This window comes from Podarcis melisellensis (genome assembly GCF_964234715.1).
Source record: "Podarcis melisellensis genome assembly, chromosome: 14".
NCBI lineage: Eukaryota > Metazoa > Chordata > Lepidosauria > Squamata > Lacertidae > Podarcis > Podarcis melisellensis.
In genome coordinates this window covers 1623970-1642187 of record NC_138546.1, presented here as the reverse complement: position 1 = coordinate 1642187, position 18218 = coordinate 1623970, and the positions used below count along the sequence as shown (strand labels likewise).

General features: G+C 49.4%; 1 protein-coding gene across 3 annotated transcripts in view; it reads right to left on the bottom strand.

Annotated features, from left to right (window-relative positions):
* Window positions 1-18218, bottom strand: part of RADIL (Rap associating with DIL domain) — an 82257-nt gene that overhangs the window by 14852 nt on the left and 49187 nt on the right. For all 3 annotated transcript variants that reach the window (XM_081889082.1, XM_081889084.1, XM_081889083.1), the window contains 7 exons: window positions 13752-14435; window positions 12492-12529; window positions 8832-8992; window positions 7731-7843; window positions 3415-3652; window positions 1910-2082; window positions 170-320 (listed from right to left, as the gene is read on the bottom strand). In XM_081889082.1, the coding sequence (XP_081745208.1) occupies window positions 170-320; window positions 1910-2082; window positions 3415-3652; window positions 7731-7843; window positions 8832-8992; window positions 12492-12529; window positions 13752-14435 (1558 nt within the window). The remainder of the gene's footprint in view (window positions 1-169; window positions 321-1909; window positions 2083-3414; window positions 3653-7730; window positions 7844-8831; window positions 8993-12491; window positions 12530-13751; window positions 14436-18218) is intronic.

Genomic DNA, 18218 nt, shown 5'->3' with positions numbered 1-18218 from the left:
GGCGATTGGGCCGCATCCAGCCCCCAGGCCTTAGGTTGCCTACCCATGGCATACACATTGTTTCTTTAAGCATTTCCCCCATTGCCCCTTCTGACTCTTGCCTTCTACGATTCCCCCACGGTTCTCGACAGAATCCCTCGCTGGGCAACCCGGCCATGGCTGATCTTACCTGTCCTGAAGGCTGCCAGGTTATCCTCCTTGCTGGGCTGCCAGGCTGGTACACAGCCCATGTCGGACGAGGCCTGGTACTGGGTGAGGATGTGGTGCAGCTGGGCAGGATTGAGGGCGGGGAATTCGGCTCTCAGCACAGGCCAGGTCATCTGAGCAAAGCAAGAGAGGGACGGGTGAGGTGTTGCAGAGGGATGCTCTCCGTGGCCATCACTGGGCAGCTGGCGCCACCCTCAGACGTGCGCTGCCAACATCACGGGATTGTGAGAATCTTAGATGCTGAGATTTCAGAGACCAAACCTAAGACCTAGAGGACCGGCTGGACACTGAGAGAAGGAGGGTCGGAGACTGACTTGGAGGAAGGGATCAGTGATCTGGGAGAGCCTGGAAGATGAGGGTCAGAGGCAGGAGAAGCTGCAAGATTGGAGAGCAAAGAGCAGGTGCCAGAGGAGGGAGAGATGGGTTGGGATGGTGGAGAGTCAAGGCTAGGCATAGGCAAACTCGGCCATCCAGATGTTTTGGGACTACAACTCCCATCATGCCTAGCTAGCAGGACCAGTCTCAAAACATCAGGAGGGCAAAGTTTGCCCATGCCTGGTCAAGGCCTTCCACACCTCCTCCTCCTGCCCCACCACACCTGCTCCACTGAGGGGAAGGGGGAGGGGAGGAGTGCATTACCCCCAGAAAGGTTATACAAAAATTTCCAGAGATAGAGGTTAATTGGGAGGGGGAAGAGGGGGGAGGAGAGCATCACCCTCCAGAAAGACTATGCAATAATTTCCAGAGATAGAGGTTAATTGGGAGGGGGAAGAAGGGGGGAGGAGAGCATCACGCCCCAGAAAGATTATGCAAACATTTCCAGAGATAGAGGTAAATTGGGAGAGGGGAAGAGGGAGGGGAGCATCACCCCCCCCCAGAAAGTTGTGCAATAATTTCCAGAGATAGAGGTTAATTGGGAGAGGGGGAGAGGGAGGGGAGGAGAGCATTACGCCCCAGAAATATGCAATAATTTCCAGAGATAGTTAATTGGGAGGGGGAGGGGGGAGAGCATCAACCCCCCCAGAAAGGTTATGCAATAATTTCCAGAGACAGAGGTTAATTAGGAGAGGGGGAGGGGAGGAGAGCATCAACCCCCCTGAAAGGTTGTGCAATAATTTCCAGAGATAGAGGTTAATTGGGAAAGGGGGAGAGGGAGGGGAGGGGAGGGGAGGGGAGGGGAGCATTACCCCCAGAAAGACTATGCAATAATTTGCAGAGATAGAGGTTAATGGGGGGGGAGCATCAACTCCCCGAAAGGTTGTGCATTAATTTCTAGAGATAGAGGTTAATTGGGAGAGGGGGAGAGAGAGGGGAGGAGAGCATTACCTCCCAGAAAGACTATGCAGATAGAAAGACTAAGAGATGGAAGTTACTTGGGAGAGGGAAGTAGGGCAGGACACTCCTGCCCCATTTGAGGCCATGCAATAATCTGCATCCAGCTCCTGCTGGGCTGAAGCTTTCAAGCTGCAGGCAGCCTCCTTGATTAAATTATTTTTTTTAAAGGTGCCCTCACCCAGCTGGAGAGTCAAGCCCCCTCTGTCCGTCCTGCCACCTGCAAGGGGTTAGCAGACAAGCATGGAGACTTTGGGTCAGCCCCCGGGGACCTGGCAACCCAACTCTGGCGGTGGCTGCGGGCACATAAAACTCCCCCCTGCTGGACTGCCCAACTGGACGTACCCCTTTGAGGCCAAGGGCTCCTCACCTGCACCAGCTGGGAGTTTGGCATGGCCAAGAGGCTGGCCACGCTGGAGAGCTTGCCAAAGAACTCGTCTGCCAGCTGCCCAAAGCCCACACGCTGTGCCCATTCCAGGAGCAGCCGAAGGGTGGCACGGACTCTCACGCCTTTCGACCAATGGAAGCAGCCCAAGGAGGAGCCTGGTGAGGAGGAGGAAGAGGAGGAGAACAAGAGGAAGGTCATGGAAGGATCACTAGCTTCAGATGTGCATTGTCAGATTGCCCAGCTGACCCCATGATGCTCTTGAGATCCTCATTTCTGCCAGGTGTTTCCATTTCAAATAATTTACAAGCGCTTCTTAGATTTTATTTCATTTACTTATTAAATTATTGTTTGTTTGATTGATTGATTTGTACCCTCCTTTCCCCCTGACAGCTAAAAACAGAGGGTGTGGGGAACGATAATTATGAAACAATTAAACCTTGACAGAATTAAATCTCACTCCAGATCCCCGTCTCCAGATCAAGCTGCCTTGAGCATTGTTTTAACTATGGAAAGGCGGCGTACAAATAAAATGACAATGATGATGATCTCCAGCATCCTTGGTCCTCCTGTGGGAATGTTCAGGGAGGCAGGAGAGGATATATTGTTTAATTATATCCTTCCCAACTTGTGTTAACAAGTTCTATGATTTAGCAGAGTAACACCCCCACCCCCTTTTAAACTTGCACAGCAGATAGGTTTGCCAGGCTTGCATAAGCCTCTAGAATATGTTTCCTGGTAATTCCCCTTTTATTCCCTCCTAAAAAGAATAGACAACACAGTATTGTACAAAAGTATAAAAGACTTTACTCACACGTTCTGTTCACAAATGGATCCCAGAAGGCAGATTTAAGTTACAAAATGCAGTCATACCTCGGGTTACAGACGCTTCAGCCCCCGGAAGTACCAGTGTTTCTTCAGGTTATGGACTGGCGAAACCCGGAAGTACCAGAACTGGTTACTTCTGGGTTTCGGCGGTCGCGCATGCGCAGAAGCGCTAAATCATGCTTTGCACATGCGCAGAAGCGCCGAATCACAACCCGCGCGTGCACAGACGCGCCACTGTGGGTTGCGAACGCTGTGGGTTGTGAACGTGCATCCCGCACGGAACACGTTTGCGACCCGAGCGTCCACTGTATACACACCTGGAATCTATCCCATAAGGAGATAGTTCCTTTGTCCTCTCTTGGCTGGAAACCAAGAGAGCATCTCAGGCTAAGGAGATGTTGCTTCTTTGAGGAATGGAGTCAGAGAGAGAGAGAGAGATGGCTGCTTGCCCTGTTTGTTACCTGCACAGGTAAGGTCACACCCACCTCTGCTCACCTGTAGAGGAAGTTTGTCCCAGCCCAGGAGGGAACAGGTGGTTTATCTACTGGCTGGACAAACATCCCTCTTCATGTCTAAACATGTCCATTCTAGCAATGTTGTATTTGACTGCTCTGTATTTCACACCCCCCACCTCCCACCTGGAAGCTCCTCCCACCTCTCACCTTTTTCCATCAGCTGGTTGAAGAGGAGGGTGTTGGAGAAGAAGAACAGGTAGGCAAACATCTGGGAGCTGATTTCCAGGTGCACCTCATACTGGCGGAGGAGGTCCAAGCTGGCCTGGTAGGTCGACACCACTTTGCGTATCTCCTCAGGAAGAGGCGGGGAAGAGAGCCAGCCCTCTCGCCCTTCACTCTGGAAGGGGTTGCAGTCCAACAAGGGTGGCAAAGACACGTATAGAGACTGGACAGGGACGGGGAGAGAGAAAGAGCGGCTCAGCTCTGAACTTCTCATACCAAATGTTCTGAGGAGGGGCGAGTGACCCACTTTGATCCCACGTAGCGCTGGGGAAGCGTTGCAGCTTGTGTGTGTATGTGTGTATCTATTTATCTAGATATGTGTGTGTGTGTGTGTGTGTGTGTATCTATTTATCTTTTTGAATTATGATGCTGGAGGAGACTCTTGAGAGTCCCATGGACGGCAAGAAGATCAAACCTCTCCATTCTGAAGGAAATCAGCCCTGAGTGCTCACTGGAAGGACAGATCCTGAAACTGAGGCTCCAAGACTTTGGCCACCTCATGAGAAGAGAAGACTCCCTGGAAAAGACCCTGATGTTGGGAAAGATGGAGGGCACAAGGAGAAGGGGACGACAGAGGATGAGATGGTGGGACAGTGTTCTCGAAGCTACCAACACAAGTTTGCCCAAACTGCGGGAGGCAGTGGAAGACAGGAGGGTCTGGCGTGCTCTGGTCCAGGGGGGTCACAAAGAGTCGGACACGACTAAACGACTAAAGAACAACAACATCTATTTATCTAGATGGAACGCCCTCCCATCAGATGTCAAAGAGAACAACAACTACCAGACTTTTAGAAGACATCTGAAGGCAGCCCTCTTTAGGGAAGCTTTGATGCATTGTTTGATGCATTACTGTATTTTAATATTTTGTTGGAAGCCGTCCAAAGTGTGGACGGGGTATAAATAATAATAATAATAATAATAATAATTATTATTATTATTATTATTATTATTATTATTATTATTATTATTATTATTTCTGCACCCACAATAGGCCTCAGGATTCCTGGCTTGGAGCAACAAACACAAACCTTTTTCAAACTTTTGCTTTTGACAATGCTTTTGTGCAAATCTGGCATTTTGGGAAAGTTGCATTTCTGAAATTAAAAAAATATATATAATTGGGTAGCACACAAATTAAACTAAGATGCGCTCAGGTTGCCAGGGGTTGGGCTAGATGACCCTTGAGGTCCCTTCCAACTCGACAATTCCATGATTCTATGAAAGGCCTCACAAATAGAAGAGTATTGCAGAGAAGGCAATAAATCAGGACTGGAATCATATAATTGTAGCGCTGGAAGGGGCTCTGCAATACAGGAATCTTGAAACATGGATCCCCTTCCAATTCGAAACCATACTGGACCCTGCTTAGCTTTGCAAATATGCTAGCAGTTTTATTGCTGTGCCATATATTTCATACATTTTTAATTTTCAGAAATGCATTTTTTTATACGTGCCAGTGGTCTGGCATTAATGAAGTCTGCAGTGAGAGAGGGCAGGGCAGGCAGATATGGAGACGGTTGGAATATTGGACCAATCTCCAAGATGGAAAGAACGCGAAGTTTGCAGCTGTCTGGCATGATTGTGTTAACACATGTCAATAAAGAGGAAAACAGTTTGTCCCCTCCCTCTGCTAATCAATGGATTTTGGTTAATTCAATACTATAGCATATTATTCCTCTTTAAGATTCATCTCAGCCCACAACAGTCGTGGGTTTTCATTTTATTCTGGGCCTGAAATCAATAGTCATATCCTTCTATTTTTATTGCACCAGCGTGGAGTGTACTATTGAGGGTTTTGTTAACCCTGCATGGCATTTTCCCCTTGAGTCGCTTTTCTTGCTTTATTCATAATAATAATAATAAAAATTAAGATGAGAGTGGGAAGGACACCAGGAAAAGTTGAGAAGGGAAAGAACAGGCAGCTTTCCAACCCAGAGGCTTGCCGAATGTCCGCCAGAACTGGCGAAAGGCAGTCACCCCTCTAAATATAGCGTCTCGGAAAGTGTTTCCCCACCCTTCTGGTAAAAGTGCTCATTTCTCTGGCCTTGCAGGCTGCGAGACCTGACTCATTTCGTGAGAGGTTCCTCTCGGCCAGACGCCTGGCGCTCAAGACAAGAGCAACCCGGGTACTCTGAGCTTTGCCAAGGAGCAAGCAGGGAGGTGGGGAGAGCGAGGAGCCCCCTGCCTTCGAGGAGCTTACACTTCAAATTTTACACCTTCCCGCTGGAACGGTACCTTATTAATCTACAGTGGTACCTCGGGTTACATACGCTTCAGGTTACAGACTCCGCTAACCCAGAAATAGTACCTTGGGTTAAGAACTTTGCTTCAGGATGAGAACAGAAATCATGCTCTGGCGGCGTGGCGGCAGCAGAAGACCCATTAGCTAAAGTGGTGCTTCAGGTTAAGAACAGTTTCAGGTTAAGAACGGACCTCCGGAATGAATTAAGTACTTAACCCGAGGTACCACTGTACTTGCACTTTTGGTGTGCATTTGAACTGCTAGGTTGACAGGAGCTGGGACCGAGCAACGGGAGCTCACTCTTTCGCTGGGATTCGAACCACCAACCTTCTGATCGGCAAGCCCAAGAGGCTCAGTGGTTTAGACCACAGTGCCACCCGTGTCCCTATAGTTTGCCAACAGGAGATTCAAAAGACAAGCCCTCTGTTTTGCTGACTTCTCAATGTCTATCCAAAACCGTTTGTAATGTATCATGTCTCCAGGTTGCAGGAAGTTGCCCCCCTCCGATCTGATCTCCCTCCCTCTCGCCTTCTTCCCGTGACATCACCACAGCCAGCGACGGTGGTCACTGCCATGCACGGCTGGCTGCGCCTGTGGTGCAGTGCAGGATGCGCAGGGCTGCATCTGCAAGGAGAAGCTTTCTCTTTGCGCGATGCCAGCCATGTGTGCAGCCGAGGGTCAGGCCTGGAGATACAGCCGTTTCTCTGCATGGGGGGGGGGGCAGAATGAGCTCTGCAATGGTTGAGAGAGTCTGTGCCTCTGACTACTACTGGGGAATGATTCGAGCTAAATAAGCAATCTTGGGTGCTCCTGGGGAGGTCTAGAACGAGGACCCCCCCCCCCGCTGTAACATTGGGTAAAGACCGTGATTCGTGGACCTCATTTTCTTCATCCTCAGAAAGGTTGGTTTGGCAGCTAAAAGGGCCACTTTCACACGACAGGCAAAGATCAACATTGACCTTCTCCCTGACAGGCTTGATTTCTGCTTGCAAGGGGGGGGGGGTTGCCTTGCATTCAGAAATGCCCGCCCTTCCGTCTACCACAAGCCAGTCTCTCTGCAAGATCGCCTTGCCCCATGCATACCCTCTTGACCCCTTCGATCTGAGGAACTGACCCACATAATACCCCTTCCTCAGACGTAAGGAGTCTGATCTTTTAGACTGGGGGCACCTACGCACTTTGGAACTCCCCGCTGATGGACACCAAGCAGTGGCAGCCTTCACTGTCTTTTCTCCGCCACCTGCTAAAGAAACCTTTTCACAGAGCCTTGGGCTTGCAGATCAGAAGGTCGGCGGTTCGAATCCACGTGACAGGGTGAGCTCCCGTTGCTCGGTCCCTGCTCCTGCCCACCTGGCAGTTCGAAAGCATGAAGTGCAAGTAGTTAAATAGGTACCACTTCGGTGGGAAGGTAAACAGCGTTTCCGTGTGCTGCTCTGGTTCGCCAGAAGCGGCTTAGTCATGCTGTCCACATGACCTGGAAGCTGTACGCCGGCTCCCTAGGCCAGTAAAGCGAGATGAGCGCCGCAACCCCAGAGTCGGTCACGACTGGACCTAATGGTCAGGGGTCCCTTTACCTTTACCCAGAATGTGTTATGTATTTTTTATATCGTAATTTTGTGTTGTGAACCACCCTGAGATCTATTGGTATAGGACGGAATACAAATTTAAGAAGAAGAAGAAGAAGAAGAAGAAGAAGAAGAAGAAGAAGAAGAAGAAGAAGAAGAAGAAGAAGAAGAAGAAGAAGAAGAATAGAGTGTTGGTGTGTGTTTTAGCTTATTGCTGGTTTTTAAAGTTCAAATGTTTTAGCTGGTCTGACTGATAACCTCACTGTTTTATTCTTTCCGTAGACAGCCTTGAGCATTTCTGCGCTCGAGTGGCACACACATTTCATCAAATAAATAAAATAAATATGGGGTTTCCCCCCCAGTCTTTGGACCTTGGTCAGGAAAAGCAACCCTCAGCCCCACAGCTCCCTGGAAGTGACAGGGACATGGATTACCTTGGAGATGTAATACACACACTGCTGGAAGGTATACATAATGACTTCCTCCAGGACCGTCATGGCTTCTTCGCTGGCAGTGATGGTCAGGGAAATGAGAGATTCCTTGGATCCTAAGAGGGAGACAGGAAAAAGAAAGGAGGAGGAGGGCTGAGCCCAACATTTGGGGCTGAGCGTTTGCTTCTCGAGAAAAGGCACCTCTGCAGCTCTACCCAAAAAGCCTCGCATTCGGAGGCCAAAACCTTAATGTGTTTATTTATTGTTCACGTTTCCAAACCGCCCCTTGTGCTGCAGAAACCCAGAGAGGTGAACACACTTAATAATCCCTTAAAGCAATTAATTTAAGCATCGTTTTTAAAAATCGCATTAAGATAATGCGCCAGGAAAAGACAGAGAATGTGAAGGGGTTCCAAGTCGGCATGGAAAGAGCCACACAGCCAACTCCACAAATGTTAAGACGGGGAGACTCCCACAACTCTGTGTGTGTGAAATAACTCAGTGAAGTTTGCTGACCTTTTAAACTGACCGGGTTTATTGTCTCCTTCGGGTAACAAGAGATGCAGAAATGGAGAGGAAAGCCTGTCCAGCCAGCCAACAGCACCCCTTCTTTCCAACCAGGCAGGAAGGCAACAGCCCCGTCCGACTTCTGCCCCCCACCCTGATAAAAGGCTCCCATGGGTGTCACTCTGGACCTGTAAAACTCATCTGACTCGGCTGCCATTGGACGCCCTCCCTGCTCGTCTTCAGAGGGAGTGAATCAAGAAGCCTGATTCTTGCCCCCCCCCCCATGTCAGGGCTGAGTCACATCAGGCTTCCAGTTGGGACTTCGGTGGATTAGAGGTCCTCCATACCAACCCCACCACCCCACAGAAAACTAGATGGGGAGTAACATGTACAAATGGCTTGAGATACCTATTAGGTCCACAAATTGCCATATACTAGCATATATTCAACACAAAAAACAGTAGACAATTTGTTGTTGACAAAGGACAGCTGGACATATAAAGGGCCCCATTACCTTCAGTAGCTGAGGGCCTCATCAAACCTCAATCCGGCTCTGACCCCACCCACTCCAACCAATCTAAAAGCATAATAAAACACCTTTCATGTCCAGCTCCTCCTCCATGCTCTGGATGTAAACGGGGGATTTCTGCTGGACGAAGTAGAGGATTTCGATGGAGTTCGACATCCAGAAAAGAACGTGCTGCAAGTCGGGCAGCAGGTCTTTGATGGTGAAGCGGGAGAGAGACGCAGGATCCTGGCTGACGAGACAAGCGCAGAGTTGAGAGGCATCCCGGCAGAGCTACAGGGACGCAGTTCGCGCACAAACACAGCACCACCTCTCTCCAAACGGATCTTCGAACGTCCGCTTTGCTCACCAGGCTCTGAGAGACCCTCGCAAGATCTCACACAACCGCCTTGAGTTTCCGCAAGAGCCTCCCAGAGCCCGGAATGCAAGGCGGAGAGCTTAGGGAGAAAGCTGCCCCAAAAGAGCTTTTAAGCTCTCCGCCTTCCGTGCATTTAATTTGGGCGAGTTCAGCCAACCAGCTGCCAAGCACATGAAGTTGAAATCGCGCAAGTTGGAGGTGGCACAAGGTGGAAAGGTTTTGACCGGTGCAGGGATGGCTATTCCGCCTGAGGTTCCTGTGGAAAATCTGGGGCACTTGGGAACTATAGTCCAAAACATCTGGAGAGTGCCAGATGTTGGCGTAGGCTGCACTAACCACTGCACCACATGGCTCTGCTTTACCCCAGCTTCCTGAGAAACAGCCTTCTTTTTCAGAAGGATATGCCCCTCTTCTTCCCACCAGCATTTCCTTACAGTCTCTCCAGTCTCCAGGCGCCAAGATTGGTTGTTTATTCCAAAAGAATAAATAAAATCATATGGGATCATTTCACCAAAATGATAGGCTCCAGAGAGCGACTGCACACACCAGCTCTGCTCCCTTATATTAAGACTGTTCCAATTATCTAAAGAGGACAAGGAAATCTGGATCTGGTTTCATTCTTCCCCTTGCACCGAAGCGCCGCTTTTTGTTTTCGCTTTATATATAGATTGCCGCAATAATAATTCAACCCTGTCTGAATGGATTGTCTTAATCACGTCCCCTCCTTCTCTCATCAGATGCCGTCCTGGGTTGTTAAGGAATCCGATGAGGAATGCAACCGAGCAAATAAAGGATACTAGGAGAGCCTTGCTGAGTTGCTGTGCAAACAAGATAAGGCGACAATAAACACAAAGAAAAGGAGACCGAAAAAGGCCGGACTTGGCACACAGAGACATTTGTCCTTTCCACACTCCGTTTGTCACCATCGAGCTAAACAACAACCGCAAGAAGTGATCAGGCTTCTGTAAGGCGGTCAACCCTGATTCATTGCCAATGCAAGCAGCATTCTGCAACCCAGGTGGATTATGCAACTGAAGCAAAATTTGCAGTGTGAGAGGCAGTGTGGTGTAGCAGTTAGAGAAAAGACTAGGATCTGGGAGAGGCCAGGGTTCAAATCCATGCTCAACCATGAAGCTTGCTTGCTGGTTACCTGCCTCTCAGCCTAGCCTACCTCACAGGGCTGATGTGGGGATTAAATGAGGTCGGGGGGGGAGCAACATGCATGTCACCTTGAGCTCCCTGGAGAAAAGGGTGGGATATAAATGCCATAAAGGTAAAGGGACCCCTGACCATTAGGTCCAGTCGTGACCGACTCTGGGGTTGCGGCGCTCATCTTGCTTTACTGGCCGAGGGAGCCGGCGTACAGCTTCTGGGTCATGTGGCCAGCATAACTAAGCCGCTTCTGGCAAACCAGAGCAGTGCGCGGAAACGCCGTTTACCTTCCTGCCAGAGTGGTACCTATTTATCTACTTGCACTTTGACGTGCTTTTGAACTGCTAGGTTGGCAGGAGCAGGGACCGAGCAACGGGAGCTCACCCCATTGCGGGGATTCAAACCGCCGACCTTCTGATTGGCAAGTCCTAGGCTCTGTGGTTTAACCCACAGCGCCACCCCTGTCTCTTATAAATGCAATAAACAAACAGATAGACAAGTATCAGGGACTCCAGGGTTTGAATTAGGAATCACAGGTGGTGGCCTTGTATGTTGTGTGTGGCCAGGGATTGGAGGGAAGGGGACACAGGTTTGTGACATTGGTTCCTGCGACCAGCAGGCAGAATGATGCCTTTGGTGACGTTTGAAGGTTCTCCTAGGGGTTTAAGTGGATGCTAAATCCCAAATCCCTCTGGGGTCTCCGAGGCCTTTCTGCACTTGAGCAGAATTGCAGAATACACATGTCAGGAAGCAGATCTGGACACAAGCCAGTTTACTCCACTTCGACCCTTTTTTATTCCCTCTCTTGGAGGAAGCACAGTGGAACCTCAGTTTTATAACGTAATCCATTCCGGAAGACCCTTCAACTTCCAAAACGTTCGAAAACCAAAGATCAATGGGCGGTTGGCAAAATCCATTGAAAAAATGGAAAAACATGCAGCAGAAGCTGTTCGATTTCTGAGGCACATTCAAAAACGGAAGCAATTACTTCCCGGTTTTCGGCTTCCGAATCATTCTGCTTCCGAGACGCTCGAAAACCAAGGCTGTATTTCTGTCCAGAATGGTTATGCAACTGCAGAAGCAAATTTAATTAAGAAATGTTCCTATTAAAGGCTGTCTCTTGTGGGAGCTGGAGCTGAATGTCAGAAGATTCGGGATAGATAAAAAAGGAAACTTTATTTTATCCACCCAGAATCTTCCAATCTAGCTTCACTACATGTCCAATGGTTCTAGTGGTAGGGAAACGAAAAAAATCTCTCTCCATTTTCTCCAGGCTGTGCATAATTAGCAAAAGCAGCAAGAACAGCAACGAACGATGAATTGTGCTGCAATTTCTTGCCAGAAAACAAAACAAGGCTAGTCTGCTAGCTAGGTTCAGGCATTCACACAAAGCACGAATAAACCATGGCTTGCTGTACTGTGAGAAGCAGGTCCTTTTATCATTTGCTTTTCAATTGAATAGGCTTTGCATTTGTTAGAAGACTGCCTTTAAGATAAAAACTGCTTGTTACAGTGGTACCCCGCAAAACGAACGCCTCGGAAGACGAAAAACTCGCTAGACGAAGGAGTTTTTCGTTTTCTTAGCCGCTTCGCAAGACGCATTTCCCTATGGGCTTGCTTCGCAAAACGAAGCTTGCCCCGCAAGCTCCGGGGATAGCGGGGAAGCGCAAGGGGCGGCGGGGAAAAGATCGCTTCTCCTCGTTGCCAGCCCCGCCTTCCCCTCTCTCCCCGGACCCCTTTTGAACCAAGGGGTGGCAACGGGGAGAAGCGATTCTCCCCGCTGCCCCTTCCCTTGCTTTAAAACAGGTCCGGGGACAGAGATTGCGGGGCAGGCAACGGGGAGAAGCAATCTTCTCCCCGCGGCCCCTAGCTTTAAACAGGTCTGGGGACAGAGGGGAAGGCGCGCGGCGCTTCCCCTCTGTCCCCGGACGGTCTCCATAGGAACGCATTGATTGATTTTCAATGCATTCCTGTGGGAAACCATGCTTCGCAAGACGAAAAACTGCAAGAAGAAAAAACTTGCGGAACGAATTAATTTCGTCTTGCGAGGCAGCACTGTATATGATGCATTTGCATGCTGTATTTTGAAGGCATTCCCCCTCACCCCCAGGATGACCCAGAGCTTGGTTTGGGTGGCATGCAAACCAAAACCTACATGCACATTTATTTGGAAGCAACATTTCACAGAAAGAAGCGGAAATCCTGGATGCAGAAGACTTACTGTTGCGACTGTTTCTCGGCTAGTTCGTTTGTTTTCTCCTGGAATCGAGGAAGGAAACAAAGAAAGAAAGAAAGGGAAAGGGAATGAAATATCACTGACACTGTGAAGATGAGAAAGTACCCAAATCTGCACAGCCAGTCCCAATGTTGCTTGCTAGCCACGTTTTCTCACAATAAATTCCCCCTCCTTCCCCGCCCCCCCAGTAGTGAGTGTTCATTCACAGCAGGGAAACCCAGAGATTTGCAGAAGGACAACAATCTTCAGGCCTGGTTAAAGAGGACATGCAGCGATGGTGCCAGGTGAGCCTCTCCGGGGAGAGCATTCCACAAACGGGGAGCCACCACTAAAAAGGCCCCTGTTCTCTTTGACCGAAAGAAGCAGAGAGATTCAATTATATATGTGGGAATGTTCAGGGAGGCAGGAGAGGAGATACTGTTTATTAATATCCTTCCTAACTTGCACTAGCAAGCTCTATAACTGAGCAGAGTTTTAACATCCCCCTTTGAACGCAGAGCGGGTAGCTGGTTGCAGGCTTGTTTAAGCTTCTCAATATAGATTCCTGGTAAGATCCTTTCTTTCCCCCTTAAAAGAATAAACACGCCACAATCTTGTGTAAAGTATATAAAAGTAGTTTACTCACATCATCAGTTCACAGTTGGATCCTTGAAGGCAGACTTAGTTACAAAGATATATACATGTGGGTCTACCCCATCTGGGAGGTTAATCCCAGTGACTGTAGACTGGCAGTCACTGCAGTTCACATGATGAAAGGAAGATGGAGAAGAAGGGAGGAGGGCTGTGTGCCTTGCGCTTTTGTTACCTGGACAGGTAAGGCCACGCCCACCTCTTGTCACATGCCAGAGGAAGGTTGCCCCAGTCCAGGGGGAAACAGGAAGTTCCGACTCGCTGGACCAAACATCCCCTTGCATGTCCACTCTAGGAAAACGAGGAATGTTGTACTTGACTGCTACTTATGTATCACATCCCACAATACAGTGGTACCTCGGGATGTGAACGGGATCCGTTCCAGAGCCCCGTTCGCACCCTGAATAGAACGTAAGACTGCGTCTGCGCAGGTCGCATTTCGCCGCTTCTGCGCATGCGCGTGACATCATTTTGACCGACTGCGCATGTGCGAGCGGCGAAACCCGGAAGTAACGCGCTGCATTGCTTCTGCGTCGCCGTGGAGCGCAACCCGAAAATACTTATCCTGAAGCATATTTATCCCGATGTATGACTGTATATCCGATATATACTAACCCACACGGTCCTCTGTATCATCTTGGCCAACTTGAGGAGGAGATGGCCAAACTCCCCGGGCTTGAAGTGGCCGGCCGAGTGCTGGACGCAGAGGCAGAGGAGGAAGGCGGGCGCCAGCTTGTGGTCGTCGCTGGTGGGCTCGATGAGCGTGACGATCCTCCGCAGCAGCAGGTCCTCACTAGCCTTGTCAAACTCCAGCTGCAGCTTCCGGCGGCCTCCCCTCCGCCCAGAGGCTCCCTGCAGCAGCGCGGACGCCTTCTTGGCCGACGAGCCCTTGTCCCTCGCCTGGTTGCCGCAGACCTTGCAGGTGGATGGCAGCTCGGGCTCGGACGCTCGGCGCGCGGCCTTCAGCCTCATGAGTGTCTGGGCGGGCAGTGGCTGTGTCTTCACGGGGTCCTTGTAGAGCAGCAGGTAGTAGAGGCCCAGGGAGATGAGGTCGCCGTGGTGGAGAGCCGCCGTCCTGCCCACCTCGGAGAAGTTGATGGAGACGGCCGCCCCCGCAATGGGCTCCAGGACCAGCTTCTCCTCGGGGCGGTGGCTCGAGCGGCCGGACACCTTGACCTTCCGGATGGTGCAATGGAGGGGGAGGATGTCCGGAGCCGAGAGGCTGATGCTGGGCTTGCTGGCTTGAGTCCTCTGGCCAACAGTGTGCTGGTCGCGATTCAGCAAATAGACCAAGCTGTCCTGCACAGAGAAAACCATAAACATACACAGAGAAAGACGTTTATTCAATATTTTCCTTCCTTTCTGCACTGAGTGGGGTTGGACTAGATGGCTCTTGAGGTCCAACTCTAAAATTCTATGATTCTATTCCATTTATGGGACACGGGTGGTACTGTGGTCTAAACCACAGAGCCTAGGACTTGCCAATCAGAAGGTCGGCGGTTCAAATCCCCGTGACGGGGTGAGCTCCTGTTGCTCTGTCCCAGCTCCTGCCCACCTAGCAGTTCGTAAGCACGTCAAAGTGCAAGTAGATAAATAGGTACCGCTCTGGCGCGAAGGTAAACAGCGTTTCTGTACGCTGCTTTGGTTCACCAGAAGCGGCATAGTCATGCTGGCCACATGACCCGGAAGCTGTACGCCGGCTCCCTTGGCCAGTATAGCGAGATAAGCGCCGCAACCCCAGAGTCGGCCACGACTGGACCTAATGGTCAGGAGTCCCTTTACCTTTATCTTTATTTCATTTATATTCCACCGTCAATGGTCCATCTCAATGACCCATCTGGGCCAGCACCCTGTTTTCTTTTTAATTTATTTATTCGGTTTTTCAGATTAGGATTTGACAGTCACATATTCAACATACAACATAAACACCAAGGTTCCAAAAATCTCCTGGACTTCTCTCCTCCCCTTTGTGGGTCCTCATTATATATCATTTTGAGGTTTCCCTTTTCCTAATAATATTCACCTGTTCCCATTTTTTGCAGGGGAACAAGCACCAAGAAATAGTTTGATGCTGAGTCCACAAAGAAGCATCTGTCTCCATATTGTCATATTGCTGAGATGCTAAGGATTGAACCTAAGAATGTCAGAAGAGCCTGCAGGATCAGGCCCACCTTCATGGACTCAGTATCAGTCTGTTCCCTGAGAGCCTGTGTGGTGTAGTGGTTAAGAGCGGTGGACTAGTAATCTGGGGAACCGGGTTCGCGTCTCCGCTCCTCCACATGCAGCTGCTGGGTGACCCTGGGCCAGTCCCACTTCTCTGAAGTCTCTCAGCCCCATTCACCTCACAGAGTGTTTGTTGTGGGGGAGGAAGGGAAAGGAGATTGTTAGCTGCTTTGAGACTCCTTGGGGTAGTGATAAAGCGGGATATCAAGTCCAAACTCTTCTTCTTCTCCTTCCAAATGACAAGGCTCAACCCTACTGCAACCTGTGGTCGGCGTGGCAAGTGAGGAGAGGGTGCCTCTGAGGATGTGCAGAGAGCCTTCCGTTCACTACAGAGTCACTGGAGACCGGGGAGCAGCTTCCATGCTGACCTGGCTGCTTTCTGTTCTCTCTCTCTCTCTCTCTCTCTCTCTCTCTCTGTGTGTGTGTGTGTGTATTTGCTTTTTCAGATTAAAATTTGACAGTCACATATTCAACATACAACATAAACAGAAGATTCCAAAAATCTCCTGGACTTCCCTCCTTCTTTTTGTGGGTCCTGTTTGTAAATCATTTCCTCCTGCATCTTTTATAATAGAATTCCAAATCTTTTATCTCTCCATTGTATCCAAAATTCACGATTAAACTACAAGGTTTATTCCAGTCCTACTAATGATTCTAACTGCTTACAATGGTCTTTAAGATAAGTTATAAATTTCCCCCATTCCTTATTAAAATTTTGGTCTTCCTGATTTCCGATTCTTCTGGTCATTTTAGCCATTTCAGCATAATCCATCAACTTGATCTGCCACTCTGTGAATTTGTCCTCTTTTAAAGCCATCCAAGTTGATGGCCATCCCTGCTTCAAGTGGGAGGGAGTTCCACGGTCTAACTCTGTGTTACACGAAGAAGGGCTTCCTTTTGCCTGTCCAGAATCACCCAGCATTTGGCTTCATTGGATGTCCCTGAATTCTAGTGTAACAAGAGAAGGAGAAAAACTCCCTCTCCACTTTCTGTACGCTTGGCATAATTTTATACATCTCTTATCGTGTTTCCTCTCGCTCACCTTTCCTCTGAACTAGAAAGCCCCAAACGTTGCAAGCTTTCTTCGAAAGGGACTTCCTCCTTCCAATACTCCTTTTCTGAGCCTTTTCCAGCTCTGTAAAATATTTTTGACGCGTGGGAACCGGAACCGTACACAGCATGCACCAGAGATTTATATAATGCCATTAGGATATTGACCGTTTTGTTTTCAGGGGTGAACTATGGACCCCAGAATTGTTGGAGATAAAGGATGTGCTTTGAATGGGCATCCAATGATGCTGGGAATTGGAAGATTTGGGATGGATAAAAAGAAATCCTGCTTCATGCAGTGCAGAGTTAAACTGTGGAACGCCCCCCCCTCCCAAGGCAGTGAGGATATCAACTGAATAAATGAATGAATTGAAAAATCTGAGGACCCTAAACTTGTGCACCCCCTGCCTCTTTGTGGTGAAAGGGCCTGGCAAGTAGCTGATCCCATGGCCCCCGCCCTCCCGAATTCAAGGGTGCTGTCATGTAAGACGGAAATCTGCCTTACTCATTGCTAACGCCTGGGTCCTCTTACACGTGTTTGTGGGTTATTGGTTTTGCCTTGTTCTTATTGTGCATTTTGAGTTCCCGTTCTGTATTTTTACGTTGTGAACCGCCCTGAGATCTTTGAATGAAGGACGGTTGTACAAAATTGGACAAATACAGTGGAGCCTTGGGTTACGTTGCCTCTGGCTTATGTCACCCTCGGATTGAGACCGACGCAAACCTGAAAGTACCAGAATGAGTTACGTCCGGGTTCGCGCCGTTCATGCACACGCAGAAGCACTAAATCGTGCACATGCGCAGATGCAACGCTTTGCATTGCATTGTTTTCGGGTTGCGGCGGGGCCTCCGGAACAGATCCCCGCCGTAACCTGAGGTTCCACTGTAGTAGTAATGACAGCAACTTTGATTTTGCAAAAATTGACACGGATTAAGTTGCCTGCTGTTGCTTCAGATTTTTCTGCGCACCCCTTACAAATATATATAATAATAATAATTTATTTATATCCTGCCCACCCCAGCTGAAGCTGGGCTCAGAGCAGCTAACAATAAAGTAACACAGCATTCTAAAATCAATTCATTCTAAAATCAATTCAGAATCAAATTAATGGCAACCATTGGGTTAGAGTTCTGTGCGGATTACCAAAGGAGGGAGTCAGGCTGTGCCCTGGCCAAAGGCCTGGCGGAACAGCTCTGTCTTGCAGGCCCTGCGGAAAGATGTCAAGTCCCGCAGGGCCCTAGTATCTTGTGACAGAGCATTCCACCAAGTCGGAGCCAGTACTGAAAAGGCCCTGGCCCTAGTTGAGACCAATCTAACCACCTTGCAACTTGGGACCTCCAAAGTGTTGTCATTTGTTGACCTTTCCACCAGATTGGGGCCACGGCCGAAAAAGCCCAGGCTCTGGATGAGGCCAGCCTAACCTCCCTGTGGCCCGGGACCTCCAAGATGTTTTTGTTTGAAGACCGTAAGGTCCTCCGTGGGACATACCAGGAGAGGTTGTCTGGTAGGTACAAGGGTCCTAGGCCACATAGGGTTTTAAATGTTAAAACCACATAGGGTTTTAAAGGTTAAAACCAGCACCTTAAACCTGATCCTGTACCCCACCGGGAGCCAGTGCAGCTAGTATAACACCGGGTGAATGTGATCCCACGGCGAGGAGCCTGTAAGGAGTCTCGCTGCGGCATTCTGCACCCACCGGAGTTTCTGGGTCAGCTTCAAGGGTAGCCCCATGTAGAGCGAGTTATAATGAAGTCTGGAAGTGACCGTCGCGTCACAGTGACTAAGTCAGGGCCAGAGAGGTAAGGAGC